The 17,928-nt window shown below is 38.1% G+C and overlaps 1 protein-coding gene and 1 pseudogene across 1 annotated transcript; both read right to left on the bottom strand.

Annotated features, from left to right (window-relative positions):
- Nucleotides 1-7,140: 7,140 nt before the first annotated feature.
- LOC119911763 (NACHT, LRR and PYD domains-containing protein 1b allele 2-like) lies at nt 7,141-9,303 on the bottom strand. Its single transcript, XM_038730672.1, has 6 exons — nt 9,103-9,303; nt 8,762-9,012; nt 8,465-8,593; nt 8,080-8,227; nt 7,865-7,900; nt 7,141-7,691 (listed from the first exon to the last, which is right to left on the bottom strand). The coding sequence occupies exons 1-6, from the start codon at nt 9,185-9,187 to the stop codon at nt 7,408-7,410; spliced, it is 933 nt and encodes a 310-aa protein (XP_038586600.1). The 5' UTR covers nt 9,188-9,303; the 3' UTR covers nt 7,141-7,407.
- Nucleotides 9,304-9,720: 417 nt separating this feature from the next.
- LOC119911925 lies at nt 9,721-17,675 on the bottom strand (annotated as a pseudogene).
- Between the last annotated feature and the right edge of the window lie 253 nt (nt 17,676-17,928).

Below are 17,928 nucleotides of genomic sequence, written 5' to 3'. Positions count from 1 at the left end.
TAAACTATGTTGACCGTACAAATCTACAACAATAACCTTTGTAGATTAAAACAAACAAACATTATTGCTTCTTGTGTTACGAATATCATTTTAATTACAGGCCACCTGTACTGTTCTTTCCTTAAAATGTTCCTCTAATTGTTTTGGTCACAAGTGGACAGACAAGATGATGAAGACACAATGTCACCACATCCTAATCTGCCTCATGAAATTGTTTTGGCGTTGTGACAGGTAGGTACTGTGGGGGTTCATCAGATTTTTTTGTTTGTAAAGTGCTGCTTAAGACTTAATTATGCTGTAAATGTGCCTGAAAACCTAATGAATAACCTGTAATAGAGGCACAACATCTTTGAGAGTTGGATTATTTAAGTTTTGGCACTATTATGAATCCTTTTGTCTTCTGTACATTCGCATTAGTCTCAATGTTAAACTACTGAGTAGAGATCACCTGTGAGCTTAAATAATACCATAAAAAGAAAAAAGTTTCAAAGACCAAGTGATACCGGAATTCCAATATATGATTGATTTGAATTGTAATCAAGTTACAAACCGAGTGGGACTAAACTTCTTGGTGGTCAAACGATGCAATGCGGACACTGTTTTCCTAAATGACCTCAAACATATCTTTTATGTTTGAGGTCAAACATAAAAGGCATTTCTGTTTGGTTTTTTGGCATTTCTTTTTTTATCAGCTGTCTTACTTTATATATATATATAATGTGTGTGTTTGAATTTTCCATTTCCCATGACGTTCTGTTACTGAAACATCTACCAAAAACTTTGATGGCAAATCGCTGACACTCAATGACAAGATAACAGAAAGGGTCAATTTGTTTTTGAAGACAATCAAAACATCATAGTGATTATTTCATTGCCGGCTGATTTTGTTGCTCAATGGTATATGGCAAATATGGAATATTATGCAATAAAGAACAATATAGTGGCATTTACAATATATTTTATGCTGGAAAGCTAGGGTGTTTTCAAGTGTGCAACATTTATGTTACAGTTGTGAAAGTTATGCACTCTACTAATAACATGTACTAAATATACACAGAGGAACTAGATATTTAGGTAACATACTATGATAAAGTTATAGTATGTTACCCTTCTCACCCTTTTCTTCAGTTTGTGTGGATGTCAAAGGCTACAGGACCTCTGATGGTAAATCCAAGATAAAAGGAAACTTGGCGTGGTTTCCAGAGGCTGTTTGCAGGTTTGCATCCACCTTAATCGCGTGCTGCCACCAACAGTTGCATAGACTCTGTAGTTTCGTACCTCCCCATCAACTTTGAGAAGGCGTTTTGGACCTGGGATCTTTAAAAATCTTCTCATTGTTCCAGTTGTCTTGCATTGTTTCCTTATTCTGCTTAAGAACCAATCCCTCGAGGACCTTTCTGTGAACAATTCTGTTCAGATCTTGACCTTTCCAATGGAAACAGAGGGCGGAGGTACCTTGATCTAAAGTATTTCTTATATGCATGGTCATAAGAACAGCGCATACACTGAATTAACTGACTAAGGTCAAAGACACATTTCTCTTCAATGTCTGTTGGCCAGTACAAGAGGAGGGCTAAATGTGGAGTTCAGGTGCATCTTTGGAGGTCAGTGGCATTTTCTGTCTGAATGCAGTTAAAAACTTGCAATTAGAGGGAAATATTGCTCCCACATTTATTAGCATGATATGAGAAAAGATGTAGTTGACCAGAGCTGTTACCGAATCTTTGTATAGAACAATTTCTTCCCACCATGTAGTGACTTCTTTAATCTCTGATTCAGTGTATTCTCTGTCAAGACATGAGAGTACGCCAGAGGTGTCTGCCTGGTTTTGTTTAAGCTTCTGGATGAGATCAGCACCTTTTGTTTTAAATGTTTTGGTGGAGATTCTCCGACATACTTCCTGTAGCAGTCTGAGGTGTCTCTAGAAATGTACAGGGCATCGTCTTTCTTCATGTCAGGCTTTGAGTAGGTCAGAAATTTGTCAAAAAAGGCACATTTTCTCTCAACCTCGTCTCTGAGACTGTTAATGAGGTCGTTAAATCTGTAGAGTTTTTGTCTCCAAGTAATCCCAGGACAGAGCCCATGGACACCTTCTTTGTGAGAACTCCTCTCCAGGTTTGGTTTTGACGAACAAGTAGGTCAAACACAAGGTTGCAAACCTGCAGGTAACCAAACTGCCCTCTGTGTTAAAAGTATGTGAGACTTTAGTGTTGCCATCTTCTTTCATGTCTTTACCGTGTTCATTTTCAGCAAGTTCTTCTTCATCTTTGAAAGCTTCAGTGGCTTTTGTGGCCAGTTGCAGAATTTCTCCTGGTTTGACAGGATGCTCTTTGTTCTTCAAACAGTTCTTCTAGACTTGACCCAGTGTATCAGCAACAAATGAATTTTGGGGATCTCTTTCCTTTGCTCTCTTTGCCCACATTTCTGCCTTTTTGTAGTCTTTTATTATATATAATAGAAACAAGCAAGTGCCTGAGGATAAAATGGATTTTGATCAAATTGTTTTGTTGCCACCTTTAAAACTGATGCACACTGAGCCTTGTCCTCCATCTTTTGAATGTCAAGAATTAGTTTAGAAAACTTTCTTTGCACTCTTCACTCTCTGTACTTTGGTTGGGTCCTCTTCATTTTCATTTCTTTTGGTTTCTTTGGTTAACATGTCTTTGACAAAACCAAGCAAAGATACCAGGTACCAGTAAAGTTATTGAATATTAAAATTCCCCAATTATGCAAAACAATTTCTACAAACTAGTGTTGTAGTATCACAAAGGATATCAATGATTTGTGGGGTGATTTTGAGACACTAAAACTCTTGAAAGTGAAGTTATTGAATATTGAAAATAGACCTACTAATATGAGGTATGCAAAGTCTTACCCTAAACAAAGTGTGTAGTATAACCAGCAGTATATCATTAATGTGTAAGGTGATTTTGGGGGCACTATATTGTAAGTGTGAAGTTATTGAATATATGCAGAATGTGTTTCGGTGTTGCACTTTGTAGACGGTCCCTGCGCACTCGTCTCACAGCCGGCTGCACGTAGAGACCAATGTCATTTGGTCTGCTCCTAGGAAGACTCATTTATGTGAAAATGTACTTGTAGCTCGTTGTCTACTTAACTACGATAATAAAGAGGCGTCGTTAGTGTTTTAAGCACGTTTTGCTTACGAGTTATTGATCCCGGAAGCTCAAATCTGTGAATCTATTTCCAACTTTTCTGAACTCAGTAATAAATGTCACCTTTCCAGTCATCTCTAATTACGAGATCTTTTCTCATAATTACGAGATCCGGATCTCATAATTACGACATCTTATCTCGTTATTATGACATCTTTTCTCGTAATTATGACATCTTTTCTCATAATTACGAGATCCTGATCTCTTATGAGATAAGGCTTCCAATTTTGTTTTTCTTTGGTGAATGCAATGCGCTTCCTTAGGGTGCCACAGCCCATGCAAAAGACACAAAAGACTGAACACGCCTGCATGTGTGCTGACTCAGCAGGGAGTTTTACAAAATTAGAAAAGTTAATCTACAGGCGATTGTTCACTTGGGTCTACTAAACTAGCAGTAATAAAGTTAAAAACAAAGTTTGGTTATTGTTGTATTAGTTGACTCTGTAGAAACGGAACGTTTTCTCTCTCACACGCAGACAGTGACCCACGCCGACCCGAAGAAAATGTATTGCGCGAGGCAGCCTTAATTTAGGCCTATAGAGGTTTGTAGGCTATATGATGTAGCCTATGATGTAAAGCCTTGCTGTCCCAAACTGCCATTGATATGTGATGTAGTTTGGTGACCCACCGCACTGTATGAGGGAAGTTAGCCGCTACCGGCAATAAGATGGACTTATAGGCCTATAGGTAAATGGTTACAATAATTTTAAATTAAATTTACTAAATAATTAAAACCGACCTTAACTTTATCTTCAAACTGTAGAGCTGTTCCCCATAGCGTGGTGTGATTCCTCAGCAGGATTTTTCCCCATCTGCATTTCCACAAATCCCACCAGCTTTGTGTCAAATCCTCATCCCCTACTCGGTCTCAGAGTCCTTCTTCTTCTTGCGACAGGGCTGAGCATTATCGCCAACTGTCATGAAGAAGAGATGCTTTGTGAAAAGTTGTTTTTGGGTCCATGTGTCTAAACCCTCTAAAATTTCAGTCCGTTCATGTGCATATTTTGAACAGAGAAGAATTAGGCATGATGGACAAGTTTGATCAAAATGCCTTCCTTCCACATTCACCACTGGGGAGAAAAAAATATTTTTTCCCATCTAACTGTCAGGGGTTGTTGAGTGCAGCGGCAGGAAACAGAGTGGACCCAAATGCAGACAGAGGCGAGGGTATTGCAGTCCAACAAAGATTTATTAACCACGTAAAGTAGGCTTATACTGGGAGCTCAGTGGCAACTGTCCAAGCACAGCTGAAATACATCAGGTAATCAACAACAGGAACAAAGCTCCACAAGAACACAAGGCACAAAAAAATACAAAATAAAACAGGAAGTAAAGTACTCGGGAACACACGAAGACAGATCTATCTAAGTAAAACACAAAACATGGAAAGATTGCAAAATCAGGGCATGGACAGAGACCAGACCAAACAGGAGACATAAGACTAAGGACTAAGACACAGACCAAAATAATAAAACATAGAAGTACACAGACCAGGAACTAAACATGAATTAAAGCACAACTAAAAAACAGGACTAAGAGCTAAGATAAGAGACAAGACAGATACTAAGAAACTTAAACATGCGAATGAACAAAAGACTAGATTAAACTACAACATTTACAAGATCAAATAAAGCTTGCAGAACACAGAACACAAAACCAAACCTATGAAAACAGACTAAACAGGAAAAATATGAAGACACAGCCAAATCCTAACACTAGCAGCCTATAGCCTATTCTTTCTTTCATCATCTTTTCCATGATCTTGCATGAGGTGCTATTATCTGGACAGTCAATCCTAGTAAATTTTATTCCAGCAAAGTGGACTTCTCTCATCATCATTCTACTTTGAAGTTTATTTTCTTTCTTTTTCTCTGATTTTTTTGCTGCTGCTGCTTCCAAACTCATCAAACTTTTCACCAAACCCTCATACTTACATACTATTTAAAGCAATATCAAACAACTAATATCTTAAAATAACAGCTTTAAAATCATTTTGATTGTACAGTGACTTGTAATAGAGAGAATGGTGCGTCTTTCATTCCCACTCTGACCCTCCAAATTGCCTATTCTTGCACAATGTAACTTGGATTGAGCGAGTAGCCTACCATACTCTGCTAGAAGTGCATAATACTTTACCACACTACATCGCACATGGGTCTTGCTTATTCTCAGTACAGACATCATCTTAAATTAGTATGTAATTTTACCTTGCTATGCAATATAATAACACACTTTTAGTGGCACTCTTAGCCGCCGTAAGGGACTAAACACTTACAGAAGAAAAATACGGCCATACGCTAAAACTCAGTTCCTCTCAAAGATCCAAGTTCAATAATTAATTCTTCCACTTAATCAGACTAAACCAAAAAATTACCGTGTAAGGGAAGATGTGTGAGAACGGTCAACAGAAAGTGTTCACTCCCAGGCTCTCCCCCTCTGTCTGTGAAACTCAAAATAAATAAATTACACATCACATCCGCCTGACCGCCCATTACCTACATCAGTGCAGTTGATACTATGAATATGAGACGAAAAACACAACACACAGGAGACCTCCTACAACACTTATATTTAACTGGAGTATATTATTGTTGCAGGAATAAAACTTGATAAAATGTTTAAAAAAAAAAATTACAAGACATCTCTAGGAGAATACAAATCTCAGGAAATGTTGCATTTATAGATGTTCACAATCGTAAATTGCTGATCAGTTTGGCTGATGAGAACTTAAAAATAGTAGGCCTAAATAGACAGTCTTATTCTTGTCTGTCTATATGCTACTTCCCATAAAGGTGTGCTCATTGAATGGGCTCTCGGCCTCCCCCATACAATAACATTCCTAGACGTGTATACTCTCTGATACACCTAGGGCAAGATGAGCTTTGCTCTCTTAGCACATGAATAAGCCCAATTTCTGAATATACACACATACATATACATATTCTTGTATTAAAACCTTTATTATAATAATGTATACAGTTAGAGGAATTCCTATGAGAATTAAGGTATTCATGTAATTATGGTGTACACATGATGTCAACTGCTGCAATGAATTAATTACAGGTAGAGCTGGACAGGGAAACAATGGTGTCAAAAGAAAATAGAGAAAGTTTAGGAAAGGAGAACCTTGCAATAAAGCCCATAAAAGGAGGAGCAAAAGAGGTGTATAAAAGTGAGCCTGATCAGTTGCTCCCTGGAACCATCTCAGATTTACAGATTGTTTTTTTTTAATTTATGTATTATACTTTTGATATTACATTAAAACCTACATCATATTTAAGCTTCTCATTTGTTTGTGCTACTTTATGACATAAGTGAACAGAGTGGTAGGGGACCTAACATCTAGCCCAGAGGAGGTTTTCTCCCAAAGTAAAATAAAAGTAAAAGAAAAATATCAATGTCAATATAAAAATAATTCCACCTGTTTTTATTTTAATTAAAACTCAACTTGCTTTGATGAATCCATGTCACATTATTCTGGTCTTAACATTTAGTTGAAGGGACCCTGAGTTTTTGATTGTACAAATACAACAAAACAACAAAATAAAACTTAAAACAATTCATCATACATGTCTTACATTTTCAAATCCTGAAGTCAAGCACATTACAGCAAAACTACAAGTCAACATCAAGACATGTGGTTTTCCTTACAAACTAAATCTACACTCAAAATCTTTGTAACTGTCCCATACAATTTAAACATTTTAAAAACACAAGTGTGTCCTTTACATTGGTTTTGCTTGACCCATCGTGCTTAATGTAAAACATTTAGAAGAAAACAATGACATATCAAAAGACATGTATTAAAAAGTGTATTTATTTCCCACTGAGAATGCACATTTCTTTAGTCTTAAGAGGTTTCATATTTTCGTGTTTCATAAACCCATAAAAAATGTTCAGAGCTTACAGTGGTTTCCCTAATGAAGTCACTCTTTTACTCTGACGTGTGTGTTGTGCAATATAAATGAAAAGCATTCCTTTTCACTTTGCTGTTTGACCAGTTTGACCAGAGGATGCAAATCATTTGCAGGATAACATTTTGTCTAACTCTCCAGTCCACTTACTCAGTGTTTATAAGTATATAAATATTAAATGAAACCTCTTTCTTTATAGTTAAATCACAATATATTTTATGTCAGAATATACACTAAGCTTCTTGTTGTCCTCTCCTGTGCCATCATTAAATTTCACATTCAGTTTGTTTTTTGTCATCTAAGCGACAAATGTCCACTTACTGTCCGAAGCTACAACCAGATTCAGATTCCTCAAGCTCAAGGATGAGAGCCCTCAAACTTCTCATCCCTTTAAGGATTTTATAGAGAGCGTCTTTGGCTTTTGCTGTAGTCAGAAACTTAAGAATGTCCCTCATCTGGTCTTGTGTGGTTTCTTTAGCTCTTACAGCATCATAGTTCTCATTTGAGATCAGCCCCCTTTCAATGAGCTTATCCAGGACGGCTCCGATGTCGCTCACTCTGTTAATGAGAGCTGTCCGATGGCGATCCACAAAATGCTGACCTGAGGATGACATGGAAGATAAAAACAAAGCAAACACACAGTGAATACCAGATGTTCAAATGGTCATAAGTGGAAATTCTAAGCAGAGGGTAGCAATGGGGTTTAAAATCACTATGTGAGGTCATCTTATAATTTCTGACTCTTATTCTTGCATATTAAACGTGTTTTCTTACCATCTTCATGATCAGTGCTTTGAGTTTTGTAGTCTCCTGCAATAAAATACGGATCACAATTAGTTACTGGATATAGCTTATGTCTATCTTTTACATTAAAGCTCGAGTCATCTGCTTTGCTGAACTGTACACATTTAGCTAAACAGAAGAAAGGGTGTACATAATATAGTGGGTGCACAATTTCTTTTTTAATTCCTCAAAAAGAAACCACTCACCTCTTCGAACAGTGCAGGCCCAGACAGTGTCCTCTTTACTATTTCTCCTTTGTTCACTTTCAAGTTTCAGGTCAAAATCACTGTCTGCATTTCGGATACACACCTCAGAGAAAATTGGGTTTCTCCTCTCACATGTGAGCTTTAATGTCTGTAGATGAAATATTGTTTTAAGGGCATTTGATTTTATTCCTGTTCTTGTTTCGGTTTCAGTTGTAACAGTACATGCTTTTATGTTTTTAAAGTGGGAAAAAAATATCCTGTGTATAGGGTTGTGGGGGGCTGGAGCCAATCGCAGCTTGGTCAAACACACTAATTTTAAATAATTTATTCAGATCTTTGATATTTGTTAAAATGATCCCAATTATTAAAACGGTTAAAACCTCACTTCAGGATGAATTGTAGCTGTGTCCGTATCTGTTGTGAGAAAGAAATTATCCAGCATCTGAAGAGACTTCTCTGGGCTTGGTTTTAGGATTATTATTGATCCATAAGATGTCTCCTTCCTCTCCACTTTCTGTGAATAAAAGTAGAAGCCCTTAGTAGCCAACACTGATATATATTTTTGAAATACAATCATAATGGTTTTGGTGTGTCTTTACAATTCTCCAACATTTCCAGCTGCGTAGTTGTAACTTCTTGCAATAGTTTGTATTAACTATTGTGAAAAAAATGAAACAATAACCTGTTGTATATACTGATCAGGTGGGACCAGGTAAACATGCAGTGTGAGGAATTCCTTTTTTGTCTTGTATATTAACACGTCACAGTAAACCTTTACTGGGAAGCCGAGTTTCATCATGACCCCCCTTGGAGAGAAAGTTGTCTGGCGTAACTTGACGTGGGACGATGTCACATCAGACACTTGTTCCACAATATCACCACAGGTATCCACGTGTAGAACTGCAAACATGTCTGACGTTGTAGTGTTGTGATCTGAAAAAAACAAAACAAAAACAGTATTTTGTGAGGAGAAATACATACAAAGGATTAAACTGTTTTCATCATACATTTATGTTCACCTACCTATCCAGTGTGGCAGATGCAACTCCTCAAAGTTCCCAGCTGTGACTTTGATGTCCAGTAGGGGTCCTGCTGGCATGTAATCCATGCATGAAGGCTTCTCTCTTTGTTCATCCCATGAACAAAACTGATACTTGAAGCTGGCCTTGTCCTTACAAACCCAGCGCAGGGCAGACACACTGCATTCATACTGACCTGCCTCGGACTGTAGGCTAAGGAGCAAAAGGGAAAACAAATGGATTTGAATCTACGATGGACTGAAATATTGAATTAAAGGGAACGCTACACATTTTTTATGTAGTCTATGTAAAGCATTACTGCAGTGACATCTAGGGGTTGAAAGTGTGTTGCACACCAAACCTTAGTTCGGTGTGGTTGTACCATACCAAATGTGAAGTATTCCAGTACTACACAGGGTGTGGGTGTGCAGAGCATGCAGCTAGCACAGCCATTTAGATTTGTTTATCTTAGGTGTCAATAGCGGGGCCCACACTCACCATAAATGCCATTGTTTTCTTTATACCACTTTTCTTTCTTTTTTTTCCTGCTGTGGGGTATGCATGTTTTGCTTTGCTTTGCTGTTATGGTTCTTTAGTGCTGTGACATAGTAAAATGTAATCTTTACCTATAAATCTGAACCTCATCCACTTTTTTGATTTTGGGTTCAAGTTTAGTCCAATCACTGGAGTCCTGTAACAGAAAGCAAACATTTTGTTGTAAATAGTTTTATAATAATAACGGTTAGATCAGTTGCAAAGCAAACAGAATAACTTACCGCAACACCACCACATGATCCTAGCCTCAAGATTCCCAAAGGCCCTTGTTAAGACACATTGGTAAACAGTAAAATCATTACTTTTGAACATTCTCTGGTACCACTGTCACCACTTCAATGTGATGTACTTTATGCAAATCGACATATTTTCATAGTCAATGACGCTGATTACGTAGATGAATTGCCCCACTCCTAGTTGCCTGTTTTGGATGTCTAGGGTCCAAACTCAAAAGTCCCTGCAAAAGTGTTGGAACAGTGAGGCAAATTCCTTTGTTTTTGTTCAAAAGGTGAGTATGAGACCAGAGTTCACAATTTCATCTCTCATTTCCTGATATTCATAGCTAGATATGTTAAACAAATCAGGACATACCACCCTTTGTTTGAACCCACTCATTTTGCAAGTGAGCAAAACTATTGGAACATATGACTGACAGATTTTTCTTGTTGCCCAGGTGTTGCCTTTTAGGTTGATTGTCCAAACTTAGAACATGACTAGTCTAAGTTTCCATCCTTGGTTCAAACCTATAAAGACTGCATTTCCTGTTAAAGAGGATAAACCAACATGAACACCAGAGAGCTGTCTGTGGGAGAAAAGCAAGCCATTGTCAAGCTGAGAAAAGAAGGAAAATCGACAAGAGCCAGTGGACAAACGTTGGGCGTAAGAAGCACAACAATTTGCTCACGTCCTGAAAAAGAAAGAAACTACTGGTGTACTGAGCAACAGACGTCGAACAGGTCGGCAAAGGAAAACAACAGTAGTTGATGACAGAAATATTGTGAGAGCTGTGAAGAAAACCCCCAAAACATCAGTAAGTGACATCACCAACGACCTCCACACTGTTCGAAGAAGACTCAGAGCAGAAATATAGATCAATAGATTTTTGGGTTAAATAGGTGAAAAGGCTGTTGCAATAATCCAGGCGTGATGAGATGAAGGCATGTAAAATGGTCTCGGTGTCCTTAAAAGTTAACATAGATCGAATTTTTGCTATATTTCTAAGTTGATTGAACAAGCTTTGTGGTGTGCTGCTCGAAATTTAAATTACCATCAAACCAAACACCAAGGTTCTTTGCCACAGGCTAAATGTGATTTACTAGCGAACCAGCAGATGGCAGTATTTGATTTGCCATCTGCTGAGACCCGATGACCAGGATTTCTGTTTTGTCTGAGTTCAGCTGGAGGAAATTATTTGACATCCATTTTTTAACTTCACAAAGGCAGTTGTTTGAACTCAGCATTCCAGGATCTGTGGATCTGACGGGCAAGTATATTTGTGTGTCATCAGCATAAATATGAAAAGAAATGCCATGTTTATGGATAATATGTCCAAGGAGAAGCAGATACAAGGAAAACAAAATGGGTCCTAAGACCGACCCCTGAGGCACACCATATTTAACTGGACAGAACGAGGAGACATAGTTGTTTACAGACACGCAAAACTTATTAACCTATTTGACAGGTAGGATGAAAGCCATTCTAGGGCAGTACCAGAGATCCCCACCCAGTGCCTCAGTCTGTCTAACATGATGTTGTGATCAATGGTGTCAAAAGCAGCGCTAAGGGCCAGGAGTACCAGGACTGAGAACACACCTTCATCAGTATTAAAAGGTCATTGGTGACTTTAAGCAGGGCAGTCACAGTGCTGTGGTACTTCCTGAAACCAGATTATAACTTTTCAAATAATGTGTTATTTTCCAGTACAGTAAGCAGCTGTTTGGACACAATTCTTTCTAAAATCTTTACAATAAAAGGCAGTTTTGAAATTGGTCTAAAATTTTGTGGGAGGGAGGGATCTAAACCAGGTTTCTTTAAAAGTGGGTTCACGCAAGCCATTTTAAAATAATCAGGGACACAACCAGTAGATAGGGAGCTGTTGAAAACAGAGATCAAATGGGGCCCAACAAAATCCATTACTTTCACTAAAAACTTTGTAGGTATTACATCAAGTGGGCTGGAGGACACTCATTTGTGGTACTGTTTTTAAAAGCTCAGACAAGTCGATGGGATAAAACTGGTTAAAAGTACCTTTTTACTTTACACAAACTTTAGTGCAATGGAGCAATGTGCCACAACAACCACACTAGCACATTAATCCATGGGACTGTGTTGTCAACAATGTCCTTTTTCTTCTGTGTTTATATTTTCTTCTTGTGAAGTACAACATGTCAATACTTCTCAGGTTCTTGTTGATGTGTTTTGTGATGTGTGATTCCTTTTGTGATGTTTTTTGTGAAGCAACTCTGCACAGTGCCCAAGCGGAATTTCCCCTTGGGGACAATAAAGTTAACCTAACCCAACCTAACCTAACAAGACGGGGGGTTGAGATATCGAGCCTCAACAGACAGCTGAAGTAGCCCAAAGGAGGGGGTGAAAGGTTTGCTTCACTCACAAGTGCTGTTTGGGCAGTTTTGACCATAACACCTACCACCTCCGGTGAAGTTGAGATAACAGACTATGCATGACTATTAAAATGACAATATTTACCTTGTCCAGAGACTAACCTCAACCTGAACCAGGCTGTGAGGACCTCAGTGACCATAAACTAAACAAACTCTGACTGCATCACACATCCAACACACACAAAGGCTGCCCTCCCATTTTCACGCTGAAACTGATAAGAAAAGCTAGTTACCTCGAAACATCAAAGAACCCTCTCACTATTCACACCCAGTTGTGAAACTAGTGAGGAAAGCCAGATGCCAGGAAAGGAACAGCCTCAAATTCCTTTGTAGACAAATAAATGTGGTCTCCTCATAAACCTTATTATTACCTTGTTTGAATTAAATGATCTGTAAGTTACTTAGTGGCCTGACACTTATATTTGAGTATTTCTATTACCGTGTTCTTGTTAGAAACTGTGTTGAAAAGAAGAAACCATAAATAAGTTAATTTTGCAGTGCTCTTTAATCTTCAATGCTCACCGTTATTCCTGCATTTAATTTAAGTTGTAACTAATGCTTTGTTCCAAGCACCTTTATATACTTTCTTTATAAATGATATGGTACACAAATATTGTCATGTTTTAAATAACCATCTTTTGCTCCTGACCCAAAGATTGAGATAACTATAAGTAGATAGGTCAGAGGATTCCCAGGTCCTCTCATGGAACCAGTGTCCCCCCCAGCGGACAAAAGAAGTATTGCATGCCATTGTTAACTGCCTCTCCTTGTGCCTAATTTACATTACTCTGTGTTTTACTGTTTGTAATATGATCCCATGTTCTTATAACTTTCTTATATATTTTCTTATAGTAAGAATGTTTAACAATCAGTATTCTCCTGGATGTTAAGTTTAGTTAAGATGCTCCTTCATCTGAATGAAATGTTTTTTCTTAACTGGTAAATATCATAATTGTTATGTACAATTTACTATTTTACACGACAGGTTAAAGTGGAGGACACACGTTTCACAAGGACAAAATCTAAATATTTCACCTACATTCTAGTATGAACTATGTTGACCGTACAAATCTACAACAATAACCTTTGTAGATTAAAACAAACAAACATTATTGCTTCTTGTGTTACGAATATCATTTTAATTAGAGGCCACCTGTTCTTTCCTTAAAATGTTCCTCTAATTGTTTTGGTCACAAGTGGACAGACAAGATGATGTTGTGACAGGTAGAGTACTGTGGGGGTTCATCAGATTTTTTTGGTTGTAAAGTGCTGCTTAAGACTTAATTATGCTGTAAATGTGCCTGAAAACCTAAATGATGATGTAATAGAGGCACAACATCTTTGTAGAATTGCAGAGTTGGATTATTTTAAGTTTTGGCACTATTATGAATCCCTTTTGTCTTCCTGTACATTCGCATTAGTCTCAATGTTAAACTACTGAGTAGAGATCACCTGTGAGCTTAAATAATAACATAAAAAGAAAAAAGTTTCAGAAAGACCGAGTGATACCGGAATTCCAATATATTGATTGATTTTGAATTGTAATCAAGTTACGAACCGAGTGGGACTAAACTTCTCTGGTGGTCAAACGATGCAATGCGGACACTGTTTTCCTAAATGACCTCAAACATATCTTTTTATGTTTGAGGTCAAACATAAAAGGCATTTCTGTTTGTTTTTTTTGGCATTTCTTTTTTATCAGCTGTCATACTAATATATATATATATATATATATATATATATATATGTATATATAATGTGTGTGTTTCAATTTTTCCATTTCCCATGACGTTCTGTTACTGAAATTTCCAAAAAATACATTTAATTCTTACTGTACTTACCTCCAGTGATATCTGTCCAGGCAGACAGTTCTGGTTTTATTTGCTCAGAGTTTGAGATACTACCGCCACGTAGCTCCAATGCCTTTACTGCCACAAAGTACAATGGAATGGGATATCATTAGTCAAGACTATTTTATTTGTAAAGCACATTTCATATACAGGTAAACTCCTGATAATCCACGGGCCTTTTTCGGTGAAGAGTCTTTTTAAAATGCAATATTTAAACAAGTTTAGCTGCTGAAGCACAACATGTTATGTTTTACTATGATGATGTTGCACTATGTTAGTAGGTAACAGGTGCAAACAAATAAATAAGCTAAAAATACATAAAATGTTAGGTGACTACAAGGTGTTTGTATTACTTAATAATTTTGGAGCACATATTATATATGTGTGTGTGTGTTTAAATTTTTCCATTTCCAATGACGTTCTGTTACTGAACCATCTACCAAAAACTTTGATGGCAAATCGCTGACACTCAATGACAAGATAACAGAAAGGGTCAATTTGTTTTTGAAGACAATCAACACATCATAGTGATTATTTCATTGCCGGCTGAATTTGTTGCTCAATGGTATATGGCAAATATGGAATATTATGCAATAAAGAACAATATAGTGGCATTTACAATATATTTTATGCTGGAAAGCTAGGGTGTTTTCAAGTGTGCAACATTTATGTTACAGTTGTGAAAGTTATGCACTCTACTAATAACATGTACTAAAATATACACAGAGGAACTAGATATTTAGGTAACATACTATAGATAAAGTTATAGTATGTTACCCTTCTCACCCTTTTCTTCAGTTTGTGTCTGGATGTCAAAGGCTACAGGACCTCTGATGGTAAATCCAAGATAAAAGGAAACTTGGGGTGATTTCCAGAGGCTGTTTTGCAGGTTTGCATCCACCTTAATCGCTGTGCCACCAACAGTTGCATAGACTCTGTAGTTTCGTACCTCCCCATCAACTTTGAGAAGGCGTTTTTGGACCTCGGGATCTTTAAAAATCTTCTCATTGTTCCAGTTGTTGCCCCAGTCTTGCATTGTTTCCTTATTCTGCTTAAGAACCAATCCCTCGAGGACCTTTCTGTGAACAATTCTGTTCAGATCTTGACCTTTTCCAATGAAAAACAGAGGGCGGAGGTACCTTGAACGAAAGTGTGTCTTATATGCATGGTCATAAGAACAGCGCATACACTGAATTAACTGACTAAGGTCAAAGACACATTTCTCTTCAATGTCTGTTGGCCAGTACAAGAGGAGGGCTAACATGTGGAGTTCAGGTGCGTCTTTGGAGGTCAGTGGCATTTTCTGTCTGAATGCAGTTAAAAACTTGCAATTAGAGGGAAATATTGCTCCCACATTTATTAGCATGATATGAGAAAAGATGTAGTTGACCAGAGCTGTTACCGAATCTTTGTATAGAACAATTTCTTCCCACCATGTAGTGACTTCTTTAATCTCTGATTCAGTGTATTCTCTGTCAAGACATGAGAGTACGCCAGCAGAGGTGTCTGCCTGGTTTTGTTTAAGCTTCTGGATGAGATCAGCACCTTTTTGTTTTAAATGTTTTGGTGGAGATTCTCCGACATACTTCCTGTAGCAGTCTGAGGTGTCTCTAGAAATGTACAGGGCATCGTCTTTCTTCATGTCAGGCTTTGAGTAGGTCAGAAATTTGTCAAAAAAGGCACATTTTCTCTCAACCTCGTCTCTGAGACTGTTAATGAGGTCGTTAAATCTGTAGAGTTTGTTGTCTCCAAGTAATTCCAGGACAGAGCCCATGGACACCTTCTTTGTGAGAACTCCTCTCCAGGTTTGGTTTTGACGAACAAGTAGGTCAAACACAAGGTTGCAAACCTGCAGGTAACCAAACTGCCCTCTGGTGTTAAAAGTATGTGAGACTTTAGTGTTGCCATCTTCTTTCATGTCTGTCCCATGTTCATTTTCAGCAAGTTCTTCTTCATCTTTGAAAGCTTCAATGGCTTTTGTGGCCAGTTGCAAAATTGCTCTCGGTTTGACAGGACGGTCTTTGTTCTTCAAACAGTTCTTGTAGACTTGTCCCAGTGTATCAGCAACAAATGAATTCTGGGGATCTCTTTCCTTTGCTCGCTTTGCCCACATTTCTGCCTTATTGTAGTCTTTTAGTTCTATATAATAGAAACGAGCAAGTGCCTGAGGATAAAATGGATTTTGATCAAATTGTTTTGTTGCCACCTTTAAAACTGATGCACTCTGGTCATTGCCCTCCATCTTTTGAATGTCAAGAATCAGTCTAGAAAATCTTTCTGGGTCCTCTTTAATATCTGTGCTAATGATCGGGTTCTCTTCATGTTTCATTTGTTTGGTCTTCTTTTGGTTAACATGTCTTTGACAAAACCAAGCAAAGATGGAGGAACCTCATCGCTGCACAAACAGGTCAGGAGGTTTCTTGTTGTGTCACTTCTGGTCACACCTGCCTCAGCCATCATCTCAGTGCAACACTTTGCTATCATAGGGTGAGCCATGCAGACTCTTTTTTCAGATCTGGTATCTCGTTGGAAGGTGATGATGAGATCACTAAAGGGCTTCATTCTGTCCTCCAATGAAAGGTCTCCATGGATGGAGTCTTCACATTTGAATAAGTCCAGGCACTGAGACTCCAGGAGATATGAGCCTGGTACATAGGCATTCAGCAGGGACAGGAAGGCAGCAAGCTGGGTCTTCTGTGATTTGTTTGCTCTCTTGATTGTTTTGAACACAGCACAGGCCTCCTTGATGTAAGCCTGAGAGAAATTAGTTTGTATTATGTTAAAGCCATGGAACTTCTTTGATTTATCACCGTATTTTGTGCTGAGCTCCTCCTTTTTCTCATTAAACTTTTGCTTCTCTGACTCAGAAAGCACTTCCTGTAGGAAAACATGGTCACTCTGTAGAACTGCATCCTTTCTAATACAGCTGAGGAAAATCACTACAGGCATATTGGTGACTATCTCCTGTTCAGCAATCTTCATCATAATTTTTTCTTGCAGATCATCCAAATTCTGCTCATCCTTCAGTAACAGCAGCACAGTGTTCAGGCGGCCTTGACTGCCAGCTGTGAAAAGGTGGACCACCTCCTCTGCAACATCTGTAATGTTTGAGGTTGAGCCTGTTAAAGCAGCACACCTGAAGGTTTTCCGCAAGTCCCACAACACCTGCATGGCCAATGTGGTTCCCCCACATCCTGGCTGGTGGAACAGTTTAATAGTTGTTGTTTCACGTTGTTTTCCTCTTTGGCGAATTTGATGCACAAGTGTATCATATCCATCTCGTTTAATAAAAGGAGTTCCAGTGCCATCTGACTCTGCCTGTTCACTTATGTGAAAGTTTAACCATTCAGGTGGGGCTCCTCGGTAAAAGTTTTCCTCCGTCTGCTCAAGATATTTTGGATGGAAAGACTCTCCTTCAAAATGATTTGCATAAAGAAAATCCAAGAGTGAGAGGGAATCTCTGAATTCGCTTCCCACGTAAATTCCACGACTTCCAGCAGTGGACAGGGCTGGTCTGCTGGCCATCTTGGACTTTCAGTTTCCTGTAGCTACTATATCTATAAATAAAAGAAAGCCATATTTTAAATCAGAGGGTTTGTAGATTTTGCTTTTTACATACAAAGCAGATCAACACACAGGTTTGTGTTAAAGTCCAAGAATTTATAACTTTAATTAAAATTAACTGAGGTGAAAAGGTGCCACATGACCCATGCAAAAGACACAAAAGAGTGAAACACGCCTGCATGTGTGCTGACTGAGCAGGGATTAAAGTTAAAAACAAAGATTTGGTTATTGTTGTTTTAG

This window comes from Micropterus salmoides, unplaced genomic scaffold (genome assembly GCF_014851395.1).
Source record: "Micropterus salmoides isolate LMB-PRFRI ecotype aquatic unplaced genomic scaffold, ASM1485139v1 Ms_hic_scaffold_2, whole genome shotgun sequence".
Classification (NCBI taxonomy): domain Eukaryota; kingdom Metazoa; phylum Chordata; class Actinopteri; order Centrarchiformes; family Centrarchidae; genus Micropterus; species Micropterus salmoides.
Note: the sequence above shows the minus strand (reverse complement) of the source record. Positions and strands in the feature narration are given on the sequence as shown.